Source organism: Podarcis bocagei, assembly GCF_964188305.1.
Source record: "Podarcis bocagei genome assembly, chromosome: 13".
NCBI classification, from domain to species: domain Eukaryota; kingdom Metazoa; phylum Chordata; class Lepidosauria; order Squamata; family Lacertidae; genus Podarcis; species Podarcis bocagei.
In genome coordinates, this window is record NC_138138.1 from 36,627,135 (window position 1) to 36,645,511 (window position 18,377).

An 18,377-nucleotide genomic window follows, 5' to 3' on the forward strand; every position below is an offset into this window, starting at 1 on the left:
GGTGCCTCTCTTCATCCAAAATCCCCTGTTCACAGAGTCCGGCCAACACCCAAGATGGAGCAACTTCCGAAGTGTTGCAAGACCCATCTGTCTCGCTTTGGGAAGTTAAACTAGCACATGGGTTAATATATTTCAACAAAATGATGCAATCTATTTTTATCCATTTGTAATATTTCGTTTTATGCCTTTTAGTTGCTTCCCACTGATAACCTGTTTTTGCAATCTCAGGCAGGTAGCAAAGTTTACTGTACCTCAGTGGGCTGTCATACACAGCTGGTAAACAGGATTCAGCCTAGTTGATCAAAAGTTGTGCAGCCCTAATTACTTTCCCCCTCTCATTTCTTTGAAGCATTTGCACACTTCAGGCTCTCTGAGCTCCTTACAAAGATCAATAATAAGATGCATGATACAAAAGGAATTGGGAGGAAGGAGGAAGATGTTAATTAGTCCATAATCTGATTTCACCCTGATTATCCATCATTATCCCAACATCTATTCCATAATCTCCTTTTACCTGATTCTGTCATTAGCCTCATATTTTATACCACAATCTCACTTTAACCCTCAAACCACCCTACTGTGCTTTTACTCAAATTCTCCATTGTTATATCCCACAATCTCCTTCTCTATCATTAGTCCACACTCACCATCAACCAGACTTTCTCCTTTTGCCCCAGTGTGTCCTTAAGCTCTCTTTTTCTCTATAATTATTCTGCATAATTGCCTCCTATATTTTTCCTGGAACCCCCTTTCGCCCCTGATTCTCCCTGTACCCATATTCTATGCACCCCCCCACCTTTCCCATTCGGCTTTCTCCTTCCATCGCCAATGCAACCCCTCCTCCCTTTCACCGCCGACACTTCCCCTTTAAGACCTTGCAACAACCTCTCTTCCTTTCCGACGCGTTCGAGACGCTGCCGAGCCTGCTGGGAGGCTTCCCCCTCAGCCAATCAAGAAAGCCGGAGAGGCAAAGGAACGTGAGTCAGGGTGGGCAGAAGCAGGAAAAGAACCCCGGAGGCATGAGAAGGCTGCCCCTGTCGAGGGGGGCGAGTCCGCCTTGGGCCGTGGCCCCGCCCACTGAGGGGTGTGGCCTCTGAGCAGGAGGGTCTGGAGGGGAGGGGGAGGAGGTGCGGGGGAGCGAGCAAGTAGTTTGTCCTCAGCTGCAGAGAGGTAAGCACAGCCGGATTCCCCCGGGCGCTCCCAAGGATCTCCAGATCCCCCTTTCCTTTAATCGCCAGTGACCCAGCTTTATTCATAACTATATGACTCTTTTCATTTCATGCTGTATCTAGCTCTTCTTGCTCCCCCCGATTCCCAATGGGAACCGGACTGCATGCTTTACACACACACACACACACACACACACACACACACACACACACACAATTCCTGCGACAGTTACTTCTCCCTTTCTTCCTTCTCTCTCGCCCTCCCTATCCTTGCACAGCCGTCGTCCAATACCTCTGAGGAACAAATCTTGTACCTCTGCTCCCACAGGCCTGCGATCCCAAATCTAATAGGCTCTCCTTTCCCCCACCCTGTTCCTAGCAAGATTCTTAAAGGATCGCTACGTTCCTTCTTATATTCTAGTCTTTTCCGCGCTTCCCGGAAGAATCCCAAGCCTGCTGTCCAGAGTCTCTTGCAGAGTAAGCGAGGCCTGCACTCCGCCTTCTCTTCGCCTAGGTTTCCTTCTAGCTATTGCTTAGGAGGAAAAACCGGGACTCCTGTTCCTTCCTACTTAGATACAGAAGATTTCTATGCCCTCTTCCTTTCAAGCTTCTCTAAAATGCACCCATCCGCCCTGCCAGCTCTTAAATGTTGCAGTCGGAAAGCTCTCGGCAGACCTCCCATCTTACCCTTTCCCCTCCTTCAGCTGTTGCTGTTACTCAAGACTAAATGCAAGCCTTCGAAAAGATCAAGGGGTGATGGTAGTGGAGAGGAGGCAGAAACTTGGACTCCTGGGTTCTTTAGAAGCAAAACGGGGGTGGGGGGCAAACACAGAGACAGAAACTTGGTTTATAATGGTTTAGAGAAGGTGGGCTGGGAGCCAGGACTCCCAAGTAGTCTGAGGAGGAAAAAAGGAGGGTTGAAAAGGATTCCTGCATTGGAGGGGCTTGGACTAGATTGCCCCAACTCTACAATTCTAGGATCTGAGGAGGAAGGGGTTTTATTTAAGCACATTGAGAGAACTGGATGCTTAGAATTCAGGGAACCCTGAAATTCTCACCAGTTACGGAGACCCTTCCAGGCATGATAGAATAGTAGAACAATAGATATAATAATAGATAATAGAACATGACCTTCTTTTTCTGATTCCTCCAGGCTAGACCTAGACCTCCCCCAAAACCCCTTGTCCTTACTTTCAACCCCTGGGGCACCATGCCACTCGCCCGCAGCCTCTCAGTGACCTCCCTGACAGGATTGGAGGACTGGGATGATGAACTCGACCTAGAAAATGCCATCCTTTTTGAGGTGGCTTGGGAAGTGGCCAATAAAGGTAAGATGTAATCTCTTTTCAGGCTGCTTCTTTTTTTAAGGAAAATGGTGATGTTTGATGGGCTCAAGCAGATTGGCAAGTGGAAACCGGAATGCCTGAGGTTCTTTTCCTTGGTGGGGGTGTTGCAGAATTGGGACTAGTGGGTGAGCATAAGGAGGGACTGGGAACACGCCTTGCTGAGATATTTGTAAGCAAAGTAATGTTGAGTCCTGAAAGCCAGTAGCCTACACCAGTTGGACTACAACTCTCATCACCCCTAGCTAGTAGGACCAGTGGTCAGGGATGATGGGAACTGTAGTCTCAAAACAGCTGGAGACCCACGTTTGGGAAAGCCTGGCCTAGACGTTAAAGCAGAAGTGGCAGGCTTGCAGTCCTCTAGACGTTGTTGGACTACATTTCCCACCATCCCTGGCAATTAGCCATGCTGGCCAGGGATAATGGGAGTTGCAGTCCAGCAATATCATTCTAGAGGGCCATTGGTTCCCCATCCCTGCTGGAAAGGGTAAAGGTATCCTTCCCACAGCCTGATGTCCTCTAGATGTTGTCGGATCTGAGTTCCCATCACCCCAGACCATTTACTTTGTTGATGGGAGCTGGAGCCAAAACATCTGGAGGGCACGTGTCGGAGGAAAGGAAGCTGAAAGTCAGGGATCCTCTTTTCTCTGGGGTTCCCCTTCCTCCTATAATGGACCTCTGTGGTCTCTTCCTTGCAATCAACAGGTCTGGGAAGTAGCTTAGGCCTTATTCCTCCTATGACTGTGCATGGCACCTCCTAGCTATAAAGCCTCCCCTTTTATGTTAATGCAACTTGGGTTGATGGGCAGCTGTAGGGCCCCATTATTCTGAGTGCTCCCAGTGCAGTCAGCTGTCAGAATGTAGAATGATCACCCAGTGTGCCCTCTGGCTGAATCAGTTGCCATGTGTCTTGCTTCAGAAGTCCTGGTGCTCTTTTGTCAGGCTATAAAGTGATTAACATGGGGTGCAATGATGTTGAAAGGATGCAGCTGTGGAGCTGCTTGGACAAGGGGCAGTGGGCTTCGATGGAGACTCCTTTCGATCCTGGACACTTGCCAGCGCCGTCACTATCTCGGAGGACCTGTTCCCATGTGCGCTGTTAAGGACATGACCCTTTGGGAGGTTAAAGTTCTCCTGGCTTCTTCCCCAGAGTTTGAGCACGTGCCTTGCATGCCCCAGCTATATTACCAACACAGAAAGGTTACACTCAACCTCCCCACGTTCACGCGCACACATACACAGGTTAGACTCAACATACACACACACAACCCCACACACCGTTCTGTTGCATAAGGAACCTCTTGAAATGTCACACAGTCCTTGAAGTTGCTGCGTCCTTGTATAAATAGGCAACTGTTTAGAAGCAGGAGGGTGGCTGCTTCTGAATGTCAGGTTGGCAGAACCTTCCCTATCCAGTGTCATGATTCAGCCACCTCACCTGGAATCATGCTGCCTAGGAAAAAAAACCTGCCTTCAGTTTGAAGCAAAATCAAGCTGTTAGTCCTCATGGGATTAGCAACATGTAAAGGTAACTATTAAGAGCCTGTTGCAACTTCTGTTCGTTAGGGAATTGAACTTCTGCATCATGTACTTCCTTTCTCTGCCTGCCCCTGTCACATTAACATAGCCTATTCTCTCTTTCCTGTGTGTCTTTGGTTTTAATGGTTAAATATCAGGAAACGGCAGTAATGTTGCTTTAATATGTGTGTTGCTACTGAAGGTACACTATTCATTTCTTCCCTTCTGTAGTCTCAGTTCCTTTCCCATTTAAAAAAACCTCAGCATCTCAGGTCTTGTACCTGAAGATGGTATATTCAAGAAGGGGGTGTTTTAGATGGCTTTCTGGGAAACTTCCATTGGATATAGAATTTGGAGGCCCATCTTCTGATGGTGGGTGGGTTGCCAAGAAAATGTTACGGTTGTGCTCTAGCATCAGTCCCGGCTCCACATTGTCTTTTGGACACCATTCAAGATGCTAGTTTTAACTTGCAAAGCCTGCTGTTTTTCTTAGGACATTCAGTGGAAGATGCTCTCCATTGTGACTATTAGATCAAGCATGAGCCATGTCACCAATGCAGCAGAGCCAGACGGCAAAGGCACGTGGTGGCTAATGATGGATCCTGAGCAATTCTGGAATTTGTTTAAGACAGGTTTTGACACACTGGGCTAAGCAGGCTGAAGCAGTTTTAATGGCTTTTTATCTACCGTTTTACATAACTGCATTTTGCCTTAACTGTTTTGTTGGTGTGTTGTTGTTTTTAAACAGTTGCTTCCACCAAGATCCTTGGGGATCTGAGAGGAGGCAGGTCTTAGAAACTGCAATCTGCCAAAGACTGCAGTCCTATGCATGTGTAACCTGAGCATAAGTGGGACTTGCTTTCAGGCCTAGTGTTGCACTGTGATTTTGTAAAACATAGTTGGAATTTGTATCTGAATGTATCCTTTGAAATTCTTTGTGTGCATGTGTCTCTTCCTATATGCATAAAATGGTAATGCTGTTGTCATGTAGGCAGCCTTGACAACTCCTGTCTGGTGAATAGCAGGCAGCCAAGCAAGCAAGTGTGGGGGTGATAGTGGGTGGGGGGGGGGAGGGACCATCAGAGGCACAATGAAGTTTGCTAAATCTCTGTGTGAAGCACCTCCCCCTCCCCATTAAGCACACTTTCACATAGCTGTTTAGCAAGCTGCTCTATGAGGTGGGGTAGGAGGGGAGGGGGAAGCTGAGGGGCAGGATAAGTGAGGGACAGGGGTGAGATATAAAGGGAAGGGGTTGTTGTTCTGGGTGTAGGGGAATGGTATTGGGAAGTGGAATGAGCAGGGGTGGCAGACCCTAGTTAATATATACATATTTATGTCCTAGTACACTCTGAAATACAGCAATTGTACCGCATAAGATCACAACTTGGAGTTACTAGGAAGCAGTGTGCCAGAAGAATATCGGAGCAAATCAGCTCCTGAAAGTCTGGAAGGTGTATCAATATTAAGTACTTCTTCCATTATCTCAAAGTAGGGCTTGCATATATTTGTGGAGTGATGAATACAGAACACAGTGCCTTGGCGTCATGGTCGTGGGGATGAATGAAACTGGGGTTGTTCAAGGCACATAAGCATCAGAGCTATCAATGTCTAGTAGCTGGGATGGAGGCAATGCTCTTTCTCTTCTAAATACCAGTTTCTGGAACCCACAAGAGGGGAGATTGTTTTTGTGATCAGGCTCTGCTTGCAAGATTACCACAACCAACTGGTTGAGCCACTGAACAGAATGCAGGACTCTTCTTATGTTTAGGGCACCTCGGTTGCCCAGGTAGTGTACAGGATGACATTGTTCAGCATTGTCCTTCAGGGCCCTCAGTTTGCAGCCATCCAGCTGAGGTCTTGCCTGAGGCCAAATTGAGCAGCAGTGCACCCATAAAGTCCATGTGAGATGCCTGCATTTATCCAGCCCCAAAATGGCACCTGCTTCTTATAGAAGTGATGCCCCAGGCCCTTGTATCCTGCAGGGCTGATTTCCTGGCCAAGCCTTTTCACCTACATTATTCATGTAGGTGGTTTTCCTCCCTTCTTTTTGATTTACTAGCTTGGAAAGGGATGCAGCGAGCCAAGATGAGATGCACATTTGACAGAGGCAGCCAGGACCATAGGTAAGCGAAGTGGCTTGCAAGTGATGGCAGAGTTTGTGCTCTTTCCAGGAAGAGAACTGGTGCCTAACTGGTTATAAGAGAACAATTAGTGCCGGGAATCTTGGAGCAAGTGTATGGCCTCCTTAATTCTCTCGGATCTGCTGAGTCAGAGTGAAGTACTTTGGGGCAACTCCAAACTGAAAGACCTAAAGGTTTGATCTGCGCATCTCCTGGGCTGCTGGGGTGGAGCTTGCATCATTCCAGTTTTCCTTGGCAAATCCCAGAACCCCAAAAGCCTTGGTGAGCAGACGCAAGGGTATCTCAAAGCTTCCTTTTTGTATGTGTTCTTCAGTTATAATGTTGAAACGGGAACCCATTCAGAAGAGGTGTGCATCGTGTAGCTGCTTGTTCACCACCCCTGAATGAATTCTGCCTCAGACATTGCTATGGAAGTGTAGCAATACCCTACTGCAGGAATGGGGAACCTGTGCCCTTGAGATGCTGTTGGACTCCTGTTCCCATCAGCCCCAGCCAGCATGGCCACAGATTGGGGATTATGGAAGATGTAGTCCAGCAACATCTGAATAGCCATAGGATTCCCATCCCTACCCTAATATCTGTACCTAAACCTAAGTAGATGTAACTGAAACAGTTGTGTACTCCTAACCTACTTACTTCTGCTTATGGCACTGTTTAAGTAAGTGCATCTCTATGGCATCCACAAATTCATGTTCCTCACCATGATTTATCCTTTCTCAATGATGATTTGGAGCCAAACGTGAGCTGCCCCTACTGAGAACCATTCTGCTCGACCTGCAGTTCACATGTGGAAATTGTTGTGCTGTGCCACAGACATCCATTGGGAGCATGCACGAGCCAACCTCCCCTTAATGTTTCTGACTTAATGTTGGAATGCTTCCATTTCTGATTAAGGATCTAGCGAAAGTAGGCTGTTGCATTGCACAAGGGCTTTTCCTATCGAAGGGAAATAGTGTTAGTAGGTTACTGTAAAGCACTGAAATAGGTTCACTGAGGAACATCCAAGCAGTACAACCACAGGAGTACAGGAAGAATTCTGCTGGATCAGATCTAAAGACCTGCCTGGTCCAGCATCCTAGTTCCTGCAGTAGCCAGGCAGGTGTTTCTGGGAATCTTACGCAAGAGCCTGAAAAAATGCCCCTCCCTTCTTGTTGTCCTCCATTGTGGAATGAATGTTCAAACTGGATATACCCATTGTGACTAATTGCCACGAACAGACCTATCCTCCATGAACTGCTTAGCCTGAAGAAGAGATGATTAAGAAGCGATACGATAGCCATTTTCAAATATTTGAAGTGCTGTTACATAGATGATGGAGCAAATCTGTTGCTTGGGTGGGTGCAACCGAAACTAACATTCGAATTACAAGAAAGGGGATTTCAAATAAAAGCTGCTTCTGGAGAACTCTCCTTCACTAGGAGTTTTTAAAGCAGAGGTTGAAGCTAAGGAGGGATGCTGAAGCAGTGGATTTTCTGCATTGGCAGGGGGTTAAACTAGGTGACCTTTGAGATCCTACTCAACTCTGAATCTATGAACTTCTCTATCCATGTTTGAAAGCCACCAGCCATCCCTATATCATGTCTTAGTGAATCCCGTAACTTTACATCGTGTGAAGAAGTGCTTCCTTTCAGCCTCTCCTCAATCTACCACTGATAATTTTCACATTCAGCATCCTATGGTCACAAGCCAACCCAATGCCAAGACCCCTGAAAGTGGACGAAACTCCCTCTTTGTGCTTGACCGCATTGATGTCTGGGAGCAGGTGGGTACCAGCCTATAGGGGGTCAACTAATGCCACATCTTCTCTCCCTTCAGTTGGTGGGATCTACACGGTTATCCAGACCAAAGCCAAGATTACACTGGATGAGTGGGGAGAGAATTACTTCCTGATTGGGCCTTACCTGGAGCTGAATGTCCGCACACAGGTAGAGCTCATAGAGCCACCCAACCCTGCCATCCGCCGCACCATTGACTCCATGAACGCAAAAGGATGCAAGGTAAGAAACGGGGGGGGGGAGGCCAAATTGGGGTCCACAGAGGCCAAATTCTTGCAGCAGCACCTCACCTTCCTTTGAGGCAGAGACTGCAGCACATAGTAGAGCACATGCTGTGTATGCAGATGGTGCCAGGTTAATCTCTAATTAAAAGAATCAGGCAGCAGGTGTCAGGACAGACGTCTTCCTGAGACCCTGAAGAGCTGGTCAGAGTAGCACATATTGGGCTAGATGAACAAGAGGTTTGACCTGATATAAAGCATCTTCCTTTCTTCCTAACAGAGGGAGTGTCATGTGACTGTGACTGTCATGTGACTTTCAGTACTGTGCCTTTTCAGACCACAGATGGGAGCCGACAAGACAGAATTGCTCCCCCACGGAAAAAAATAGCATTCCTACATATAGGAAGCTGGCATGCCTAGGATACAGCCAATTTAATTTTGCAGGACTTAAAAAAAATAATAATCCGATGAAGCACTTGTGAAGTTCTTGTGAGCCCCTTTCTGCAGTCTGAAGTGGCACAGTCTAGAACCTGCTTTGCCACCATTGTTTGTGGTTAACGTTTCTCTACATGAGGTTCCCTGGTCTAAAATAAGGGCCTTTTCATTTCCTCTAATCGCATCCTTATTCCTCTTTTTCTTTATTTGGAGTATATTGCTTGTCGCACCCCCACCCCCCCATTCCAGTGGCAGAGTGGGCCATTTCACACCCCTAAGTGCAAGACACTTATTTTAAAATACAGTGATACCTATAGTTGCGGACTTAATCCATTTCGGGGTGCTGTTTGCACCCCGAAGAGTCCACAACTAGAGCACCTCTTCCGCACATGTGTGCGGCACGGTCAAGCGCTTCTGCACATGCACATGTGGTAAACCCGGAAGTTTGCCACATTCGTAAGCTGAAAGTTTGTAACAAGAGTGGAACTCAACTAGACGTACCACTGTAAATAAAAGCAGAACCCATCAGGATGCTGAATTTTGCACCCAGTACTAAGCTCTTTATTTTATCTACACTTGGGCAGAATTGTGGAATCCAAGCAGTCCAAATAGCTATCAGTTGGGGTCTCGTTTGCCTCTTTGGGTCGTGCCTGAATCTAACATTATAATGCAGAAATCTCTAGCCCAAGTTTTAAGTGATTTTATCCCTAAAATTACAGGTACAGTTTTTATCGTACCAGGGGTCAACAGCTGGGGCATAACACAGAGAAAGATACTCTTTGTGTGTTCATCCCCCAAACATTGTGGTTTCATTGCACATTCCTTGTGGCAGCTGCTGCTGGCATTGACGGCTGTCCACAAAGCTGGGAGGACCCCCATAGTAAGCAGTGCAATTTATAGGGGATTCAGGACAGACAAAAGAGAAGTCCTCCTTCAATTAGCACGCGATTAACCAGTGGAATTATCTGCTGCAAGATGCGATGGAATATCCTGGCTTGGATAGTTTTAGGTAAATCTAAGGAGGAGGAGAGACCACTAAGCCACAACAACTAAATGAGACCTGTCTTTTTAGAGACCCAGATCTTACAGGGCAGAAAGGTCTGTTGCCGCCTTGCATGTGAGCCTACTTGAAGCATCTGAATGGTCACTCGCTGCTGATAACGGGATGCCTTGGTCTGATCTGTTTACATTACAACTCTTAGCTTTGGAGGTGCTGTCACATAGACACCATTCTTGGCAACTTCCATACGGTGGATGTAACATGCCTGCTTCTGGGGAGGGCAGTGCAGGTATTTAAAATGTTTTGTTAAGCCAAAGTCCAGAAGTGAAAGAAATAATTAAGCTGCTTTCAAGGTTTGTGGGTTTCTTTTAGCCCACAGCTGGCAGTCCTGTTCACTACTGCCCACTCTTACCTCAGCTCCCACTTAAGAAGTGCCCAGCCTTTGCCTGCAGGAGTTGTCTACTAGCTGGGCAACTCCCTTTCCTTCTCCCCCTCTCTCCCCTTGCCTGGTTTGAACTGTTTTGGTGGCATGCTGGGCCCTTCCTCACTCTCTGGCGACTCTGATCTTGGATGCTGTCTCTCAGTCTACAGGAGACAGGCACAAGTCACTTTTCACATCTTGAGGGCCCTTTAAGCATACTGTGTCCATAGGATTTCTAATTCTTGTAGCCTTGGGGCCAGGGGCAGAAAGTGGCCTCCAGGCCGCCTCTTCCTTCGCACACCTTATGAGCTTCGCACCCTCCTGGAATGCCTGGAATGCATCTTTGAGCTCTTGCTTCCCTCCATCTTGCTTCCCTGGATGGAGGAGAGAGAGAGGGGTTTCTGAGTGTGTGTGGAAAGTGTAGCCTAGTGTACAAAGATGGAACTTGATTGCTCCTCTCACTTTTGCTTCAGGCCCAGCCCACTGCTGGCATGTGCCCGCCCCCCCCCCCGAAGGAAATGTGGCCCTTGGGCTGACAAAGATTCCCCACCCCGTCATAGGACTTGATTTCTAGGCCTGTCCTTCTCCCCATAGTTATGCTACTTTTTAAAAAAATCTGGTAGGATAGGAGCTTGATTCTCAAACTGCTTACCTGACTGGTGATATCACCACCCTCTTTTAGGTATTTGTGATTAACTGGAAAATTGGAATTCTAAAGACGTCTCATTTTTTTTTTTAAAGCAGGAATACTAAACTGTAGTCATGGTGGCTGGGGATGCTCTGAACTGTGGTTTGGCCAGACCTGGAATGAAGTTTGTATTTATATATATATGACGCCTGTTTGACTGGCTTGCCCCAGCCATTCTGGGCAGCTCCCAACAAAATATTAAAAGCACAATACAACATCAACCATTAAAAACTGTCCTGAACAAGACCACCTTCAGATGTCTTCTAAAAGTCTATAAGTATAGTGGTACCTCGGTTTTCAAACTTAATCTGTTCCGGAAGTTGGTTCTTCAACCAAATCCATTTTTAAACCGAGGCCAGCTTTCCCTAATGAGGCCTCCTGCCACTGGTATCCTTATGTTCAGTTTCCATTTGTAGATCGAGGTAAAGTTTGCAAATGCTACTTCCGGTTTTGCGGAGTTCATAAACCGAATCGTTCGTAAACAGGACTGTTCTTAAACCGAGGTACCACTGTAGTTGTTTATTTCCTTGACATCTGATGGAAGGGCGTTCCACCAGGTGGGTGCCACTACCGAAAAGGCCCTCTGCTGGCTCCCTGTGCTTCATGTCTTGCAGTGAGGGAACTGCCAGAAGGCCCTCGGAGCTGGATCTCAATGTCCAGGCTGGACGATGGGAGTGGAAATGCTCCTTCAGGTATACTGGGCTGAGACTGTTTAGGGCTTTAAAGGTCAGCACCAACACTTTGAATTGTGCTCGGAAACTTACTGGGCCAAGAGAGAGTAAAGATGTGGTCAGGGCAGAGTGTGTGGCAAAATGAGGAGAGAAGTGAGTTGAGTTCTGGCTCTTTCAGGACTTTCAAGTTTCTAAGCTCCTATCTGCTGAAAACCTTGCTGTGATCAGAACAATCAGTGTTTAATTCTTCCCCATAAGATCCTATTCAGCACCATCTGCTTTTCTCCCAACACAGCTGGATTCATGCAAATGGTTTCAGAAATTATAAGAAAGCAACTAATAGAAGTAATTATTATTCTTTGTTGCTAACCACCCCACCCCATCCCTGACCACGAAGGCAGCTGGGCATTTCTGTCCAGGCAGTTATTTTGGGCAACTCTGAGAAGAACAACACCAGGCAGGCGAGACCTTTCACAAAATGGAGGTGGGGGGGCGTAATATGAACCGCAGGCTAAAATTAGAGATGCACATACACAACACACTCTGCCTCGTGAAGCTGGTTGAGAGCGACCAATGACACTTAGGCCCACTGAGTTCAAGAAGAGGGAAGATGCCGGGATGGAGGGGCAGAGGGAAGGGACTGGTGGGAAGAGCAATCTGGGTTAAAAATGGAAGCCTGAGCTCCTTGGGTTCTTCCACAAAGGAAGGCAAGAGCTTGGAGGCTGCTCACCAGAGTTGAAAGGCTGTAAGGCCTGTGTTGCAAAGCGGCTTGGCAGAACAGACAGGAGGTGTATAAGTTCTTTCAATAGATACATAGTTTGGCCATAGAAGATGATGTTTACTCTTGTGCAGAGGGCTGATGGGAGTTGTAGTCCAAGACTGCCTCTTGTGCAATTCTGTGAAGAATTTGATGGCCTAGTATAGAGTTTGGGCCTCCAAGCATTTTAACTTCCTCATAAAAATCTGAAGCAAGTTCCTAGGCCTCTTGACAAGGAAAGGAAAGGTTTTAACATGTTACAGGCATCATCTGCTGAAGCTCAGAAATATAAGGTGGAGTTTTGAGTGCGATCTGCCTGCCCAGTGCAAATCATTTTCTTTCTGCGTAATTCTAATTCCCTGCCCACTTCTCTCTTTCCTTCTCTCCTCAGCCCTTTTAAAATAGGTTGTTCCATCCCAAAATCTGCGTGCACGCACAAATATTCAGGATTTTGCTCCAAACAATACTATGCTTAGGCTCTAAAAATCTATTCATTAGCCTGAAGCCCAGCGTTTTGAATTGGAGCTTTTGACTGGGAACAAAGCTGAAATATTTCAAGTTTGCATGTTGAAATTCAAAACCCATGCTGCAATGGTTGCATTTTACTGAGCGGAACTTGACTAGATAATGGGGAGGAGTCGCATTTTACTGTGTGCAAGTCTGCACCTACCTGCAATCGGCTAACCTGCTGCTCATATAACACCTGTCCAGGTTTATTTTGGCCGCTGGCTGATTGAGGGAGGTCCGTATGTTATCCTCATTGATATCGGGGCAACTGCCTGGAGCTTGGACCGCTGGAAGACAGAGCTCTGGGAAAGCTGCTCCATCGGGATTCCCTGGTACGACCGAGAGGCCAACGACGCCGTGCTCTTTGGCTTCCTCACAGCCTGGTTTATGGGGGAGGTAAGAAAATGTGCTTCTTCCACATCATATCGGCTCCCTCCCTTTCCCTTCTCCTCTTTTCTCTGGAGATGGAGGACTTACTGCCCTGCCAGATGTTGCTGGACTCCAACTCCCATTAGCTGCAGCTCACACGGCCAGTGGCCAGGGGTGACGGGGAGATATGGTCCCAACAACATCCTCAGTGCACACACGGGCCTTACTCTCTGTCCGTGCCTTTTTCTACAGTTTGCTGCACAATGTGAGGAGAAGCCTTTCATCATCGGCCATTTCCACGAATGGTTGTCTGGAGTCGGTCTCTTCCTCTGCCGAGTCCGGAAGCTTCCGGTGGCTACCATCTTCACCACGCACGCCACCTTGCTTGGCCGATACCTGTGTGCGGGCAGCGTGGACTTCTACAACAACCTGCAGAAAGTGAGTCTTGTGGAGGCCAGGAGGGAAAGGCGATTGAGGCAGGGAGCTGTGGGGTTCGGAGGGGGCGGTGCTGAAACCTTTGGTTTTCTTCTTCTGCAAACCCCAGGTTGTCATCGTAAGGCTCCTTTTTTTTTTTTATAAAATTTTTTATTGGTTTTACAAAGTTTTAAACAACAAACAAACACTTAAAAGAACAAACATACATGTATAGTTTCGTCACCTATTTTCATAAACCTCTTTTCTCGGACTTCCCCATACCCCCCCTTTCTGCATCCCAGTGTCCATAATTTTATAGCAACTCCCTATTGTTACTCTCCGCCTCTGTCATCGTAGTCCTCTCTATATTCTGACCTTGTATCACTGTATCCCTTTGTTTCTGAAAACCAGAACACTTTAACATTCATTAAGTTTATAGTAGTCCTTAAGATAGCTTTTAAATTTTCTCCATTCTTCTTCCACCGTCTCTTTTCCTTGGTCACGGATTCTGCCTGTCATCTCGGCCAATGTCATATAGTCCATCACTTTCATCTGCCATTCTTCCAGAGTGGGTAGATCTTGTGTCTTCCAATACTTCGCGATAAGTATTCTTGCTGCTGTTGTAGCGTACATAAAGAAAGTTCTATCCCTCTTTGACACCAATTGGCCGACGATGCCCAGGAGAAAGGCCTCTGGTTTTTTAGGAAAAGTACATTTAAGTACCTTTTTCATTTCATTATAGATCATTTCCCAGAAAGCCTTAATCTTCGGGCATGTCCACCAAAGGTGGTAGAAGGTACCTTCAGTCTCTTTACATTTCCAACATTTGTTATCGGGCAAATGATAAATTTTTGCCAGCTTGACTGGGGTCATGTACCACCTGTATACCATTTTCATAATATTTTCCTTTAAGGCATTACATGCCGTAAATTTGATACCGGTGTTCCATAACCATTCCCAGTCAGCTGACATAATGTTATGACCAACATCCTGTGCCCACTTAATCATAGCTGATTTGACTGTTTCATCCTGTGTATTCCATTTCAGCAACAAGTTATACATTCTAGATAAATTCTTAGTACTGGGTTCTAACAATTCAGTTTCTAGTTTTGATTTTTCCATCTGGAAGCCAATTTTCCTATCCTGTTTGAAAAATTCCATTATTTGATGATATTGAAACCAATTTTGTACCTTATGTTTCAATTTCTCATGACTTTGTAATTTGAACTTATCTCCATCCTGTTCCAAAATTTCCCAATACTTCGGCCATCCGACCTCCATATTGAGTTTCTTCACTGCCTTGGCCTCCACTGGTGACACCCATCTAGGGGTTTTGTTTTCCAACAGATCTTTATATCTTATCCAAACATTGAACAATGCTTTTCTAACAATATGATTTTTAAAGGCACTATTGATTTTGTCATACCATAAATATGCATGCCAACCAAAAGCATTGTTGAAGCCTTCCAGATCTAAGATGTCTGTGTTTTCGAGGAGCATCCATTCTTTCAGCCAGCAAAATGCTGCTGCCTCATAGTACAATTTCAAGTCCGGCAGGGCAAAACCCCCTCTTTCTTTAGCATCTGTCAATATTTTAAATTTGATTCTGGGCTTTTTGCCCTGCCAGACAAATTTCGAAATATCTTTCTGCCACCTCTTGAAACATTCCATCTTATCCAGAATCTGCAAGGTCTGGAACAAAAATAACATTCTAGGCAATACATTCATTTTAATCACTGCAATTCGGCCTAACATTGACAATTTCAAATTTGACCATATTTCTAGATCTTTTTTAATCTCTGACCAACATTTTGTCATCGTAAGGCTCCTGGTCTGCTCTTAAATAGCCCAGGATTCAAGAATCTTCCCCCTTAAACCCCTACTAGGTTCCTGGTTTGCCCCAGAAATTCCCTGGTTCTCCGCTTCCTTACTCAAAAGTCACAAAACCCAGCTCTCATAATCTCACTCTCTTCTCAGAGGTCCATCATCCCCAAGGCCTTTTCAGTGAGTGTCCTAGTCAGAAAAAAAATGTGCAGTCATCGCACAAAATCCAGACACTGTTCCTCAAGGCAGGGTCTGAGGAGATCACATTTTCTCCACCATTCAAAACAGCGATGTTTTCACTGCCAGGAAAACATGATTCTGCACCGCAGCCTGCTAATACTTCTCTTATTGTGGGGGCTGCGTGGAATTGGTTTTGCTTGAGTACTTCCGCTCCTAAGGCGTCGCAATGCCAGGTGCTGTGGTTTTGGTTCAGTTTTGCTATATCACCTTCCTCTTTAGTTTAATGTGGACAAGGAGGCTGGGGACCGGCAGATCTACCACCGATACTGCATGGAGAGGGCTGCTGTCCACTGCACCCACGTCTTCACCACCGTCTCCCAGATCACAGCCGTGGAAGCTGAACACCTGTTAAAGCGGAAGCCTGGTGAGTGGCGTTAGGCAGGGGTCCTCAGTCTTCAGAACTTCTTATTATTATATCGCCCTTCATCCGAAGATCTCAGGGCAGTTTACACAATAAAAATACAGGATATAATTAAATAGTTAAAACAAAGCAGGTGACATGCAACCAATAGGGCAACCCCTCAACCTTTTTTTTAAAAAAAACTCAGTTAAAAATTGAGAGGGGTTGGGGGTTTTTTGGCAGGCACTGGTATGTGTGTGTGTGTGTGAGAGAGAGAGAGAGAGAGAGAGAGAGAGAGAGAGAGGGAGGGAGTCTGAGGATGCCATAGTAACCAAAGGGGGTTGTGTCAGCACTGATTGGCTGCACCCTCTTCCTTTTCCAGAGCTGTAAATCACCTTTTCAGAAAGTGCAGATTTAAAAATAAAAATAAACAGCATGGAACAAACCTGAAACATTGTCTTGTTGCTGTGACTCTTGTTTTTTTGGTACATTTGTGGGTAGCTTTCGAGTGTTTGTCAGGTTACTGATGATCTTTAGAGGGGGGAAAAATAAAATTCTGCTTCTACCTTTTCTCTGCTCTGCTCTGTTCTTCACCCCCAACGTATCCAGATATCGTGACTCCCAACGGACTGAATGTCAAGAAATTCTCTGCCATGCATGAATTCCAGAACCTCCATGCCCAGAGCAAAGCTCGTATCCAGGAGTTTGTCCGAGGACATTTCTATGGGTGAGTCTTTGTGGGCCCGCTGCAAGGCCTGGCTTGGCTTGGCTTTGCCTTCTCAGTGCCTTGTCAGTCAGTTCAGTTGCCCCAGGAAGGTGAGTTTCTCTGGATAGGAAAAGGAAGGAGGCAGTGGCGATCAATCTAGGGAGAATGCAGTTGGGTTGAAATCATAGCTGTCAATGTTTTCCTTTTTTTAAGGGAAATTCCCTTATTCCGAATAGGATTCCTTGCAAGAAAAGGGAAAAGTTGACAGCTATGGTTGAAATATCAAAGTTTTTTTGGGGGGGAGCCGGAAACTACCCTTTGCCTCATTTATCTTCATACGGTCTTAATCCTTGTTATACAGTAGTTCACATTCAGAGAGGCAGGAAGTGGAATTAGAGGGCTCTTCCTTTTTAAAAAAAGGGGGGCGAGTGCTCTCTCAGAAGTTTCATTGGTGGCCTAAAAATATACATTTTTTTTTAAGTCTACCCCGCGTTTCACCATGTGTCTCTAAATGGCATACCAAAAAAAAAAAAAAAAAAGAGTACAGTATGCAAAATTTTAAACATAGATGAAAACTTCAGAGAGCAGAACAACATTCATGGTGCAAAGGCCTCCTGGAATAAGACAGTTTTAACCAGGTGCCTGAAACATAGCAGAGGCAGTGCATGCCTGATTCCTAATGGGGAGGAAATTCCACAGAGTTGGGCCTGCTACATCGAGAGAAACCTCCATTGGTCCCGTCCCCCCCAGTCTTGCTTTGTTCTTACCTGCCTTCTCAGTTATTACATCCTTGGGCACTTTCGTCTTCTTCCTTCCTTGCTTTTCTCCTTCACCTCCCACTCCCTTTTTTCTTTCTTCCTTTTCTAAATTACGTTGTAAGCCTGAAGGTAGAGCTTCCATTGATAGTTTTGTGATTTTGATCATTTGAATGGTGTCTACTTTCCTAAAATAGTAGTAGTAGTAGTAACAATAATAATAATAAATAAAGGCAGTTTAATGAATAATACACCTTGGCTGAGTTCCGAAGAGTTACTAAGGCTCATGTAAAGGTCTTCTACTAGTTTTGTGTTTGCGTATGTGTGTGTACTTTTCTCTCATTCAGCAGCTGACCTGTGCCCCTAAACACACATACACTTGGAAGCTTCTCTCATTTTAAAAGCAGTTCCCCCTGCTGGAGGGTGAGGAGTGGCTGTTGTTTAAAGGATGCAGGTACTAAGAAGGAAGTCCTATTGAACCTACTGGGGCTTGCCTTTGTGTAAATCTGCCTAGGTTTTTCTCCCTCTCCTAAAATTCCCAGGGCCATCCAGTGAAACTGATGAGTGGTGGACAATAACAGAAAGCATTTTTTCACGAAGTGCCTTCTTATTCTCTAGGCACCTGGACTTCAACCTCGACAAGACCATTTTCTTCTTCATTGCCGGGCGCTATGAATATTCCAACAAAGGGGCTGATATTTTCTTGGAAGCTTTGGCCCGACTCAACTACCTGCTGAGGGTAAGCAGAGAAACAGGGGCTGAGGTGGGCAATCCAGTAGGACGAGGTGGAGGGAGGGATTGGGCCTAGCTATTACATTAGTAACTGCTAGCCTTCAGCATCATTGACAGCAAATACAAACCATTGTTTTGTTTTGTTTCTAAATTTCTACCCCACCCTTCATTGCAAAGGGCAGCAAACATCGAAAAGTGAAAACGATACAATTTAAATCAAAATAAATACTTAAAGCATATAAAAACTACCAAAAACATGAAAAACAATAACATGCCCTTACAGTTGCTAATTTCCCAGTTGCCAGGAACAGTATCTCTCAGCCTGTTTTTTTCAGTTTCTCCTGAATGTTT

General features: G+C 45.8%; 1 protein-coding gene across 1 annotated transcript in view; it reads left to right on the plus strand.

The window, feature by feature from the left end:
* Positions 1–1,019: 1,019 nt before the first annotated feature.
* The window catches only part of GYS1 (glycogen synthase 1), a 30,019-nt gene continuing 12,661 nt past the window's right edge, over positions 1,020–18,377 (plus strand). The window contains exons 1-8 of the mRNA XM_081169043.1: positions 1,020–1,170; positions 2,323–2,497; positions 7,987–8,168; positions 12,851–13,042; positions 13,268–13,453; positions 15,713–15,857; positions 16,443–16,560; positions 17,913–18,033. Coding sequence (XP_081025169.1) covers positions 2,380–2,497; positions 7,987–8,168; positions 12,851–13,042; positions 13,268–13,453; positions 15,713–15,857; positions 16,443–16,560; positions 17,913–18,033 — 1,062 coding nt within the window. The 5' untranslated portion in view covers positions 1,020–1,170; positions 2,323–2,379. The remainder of the gene's footprint in view (positions 1,171–2,322; positions 2,498–7,986; positions 8,169–12,850; positions 13,043–13,267; positions 13,454–15,712; positions 15,858–16,442; positions 16,561–17,912; positions 18,034–18,377) is intronic.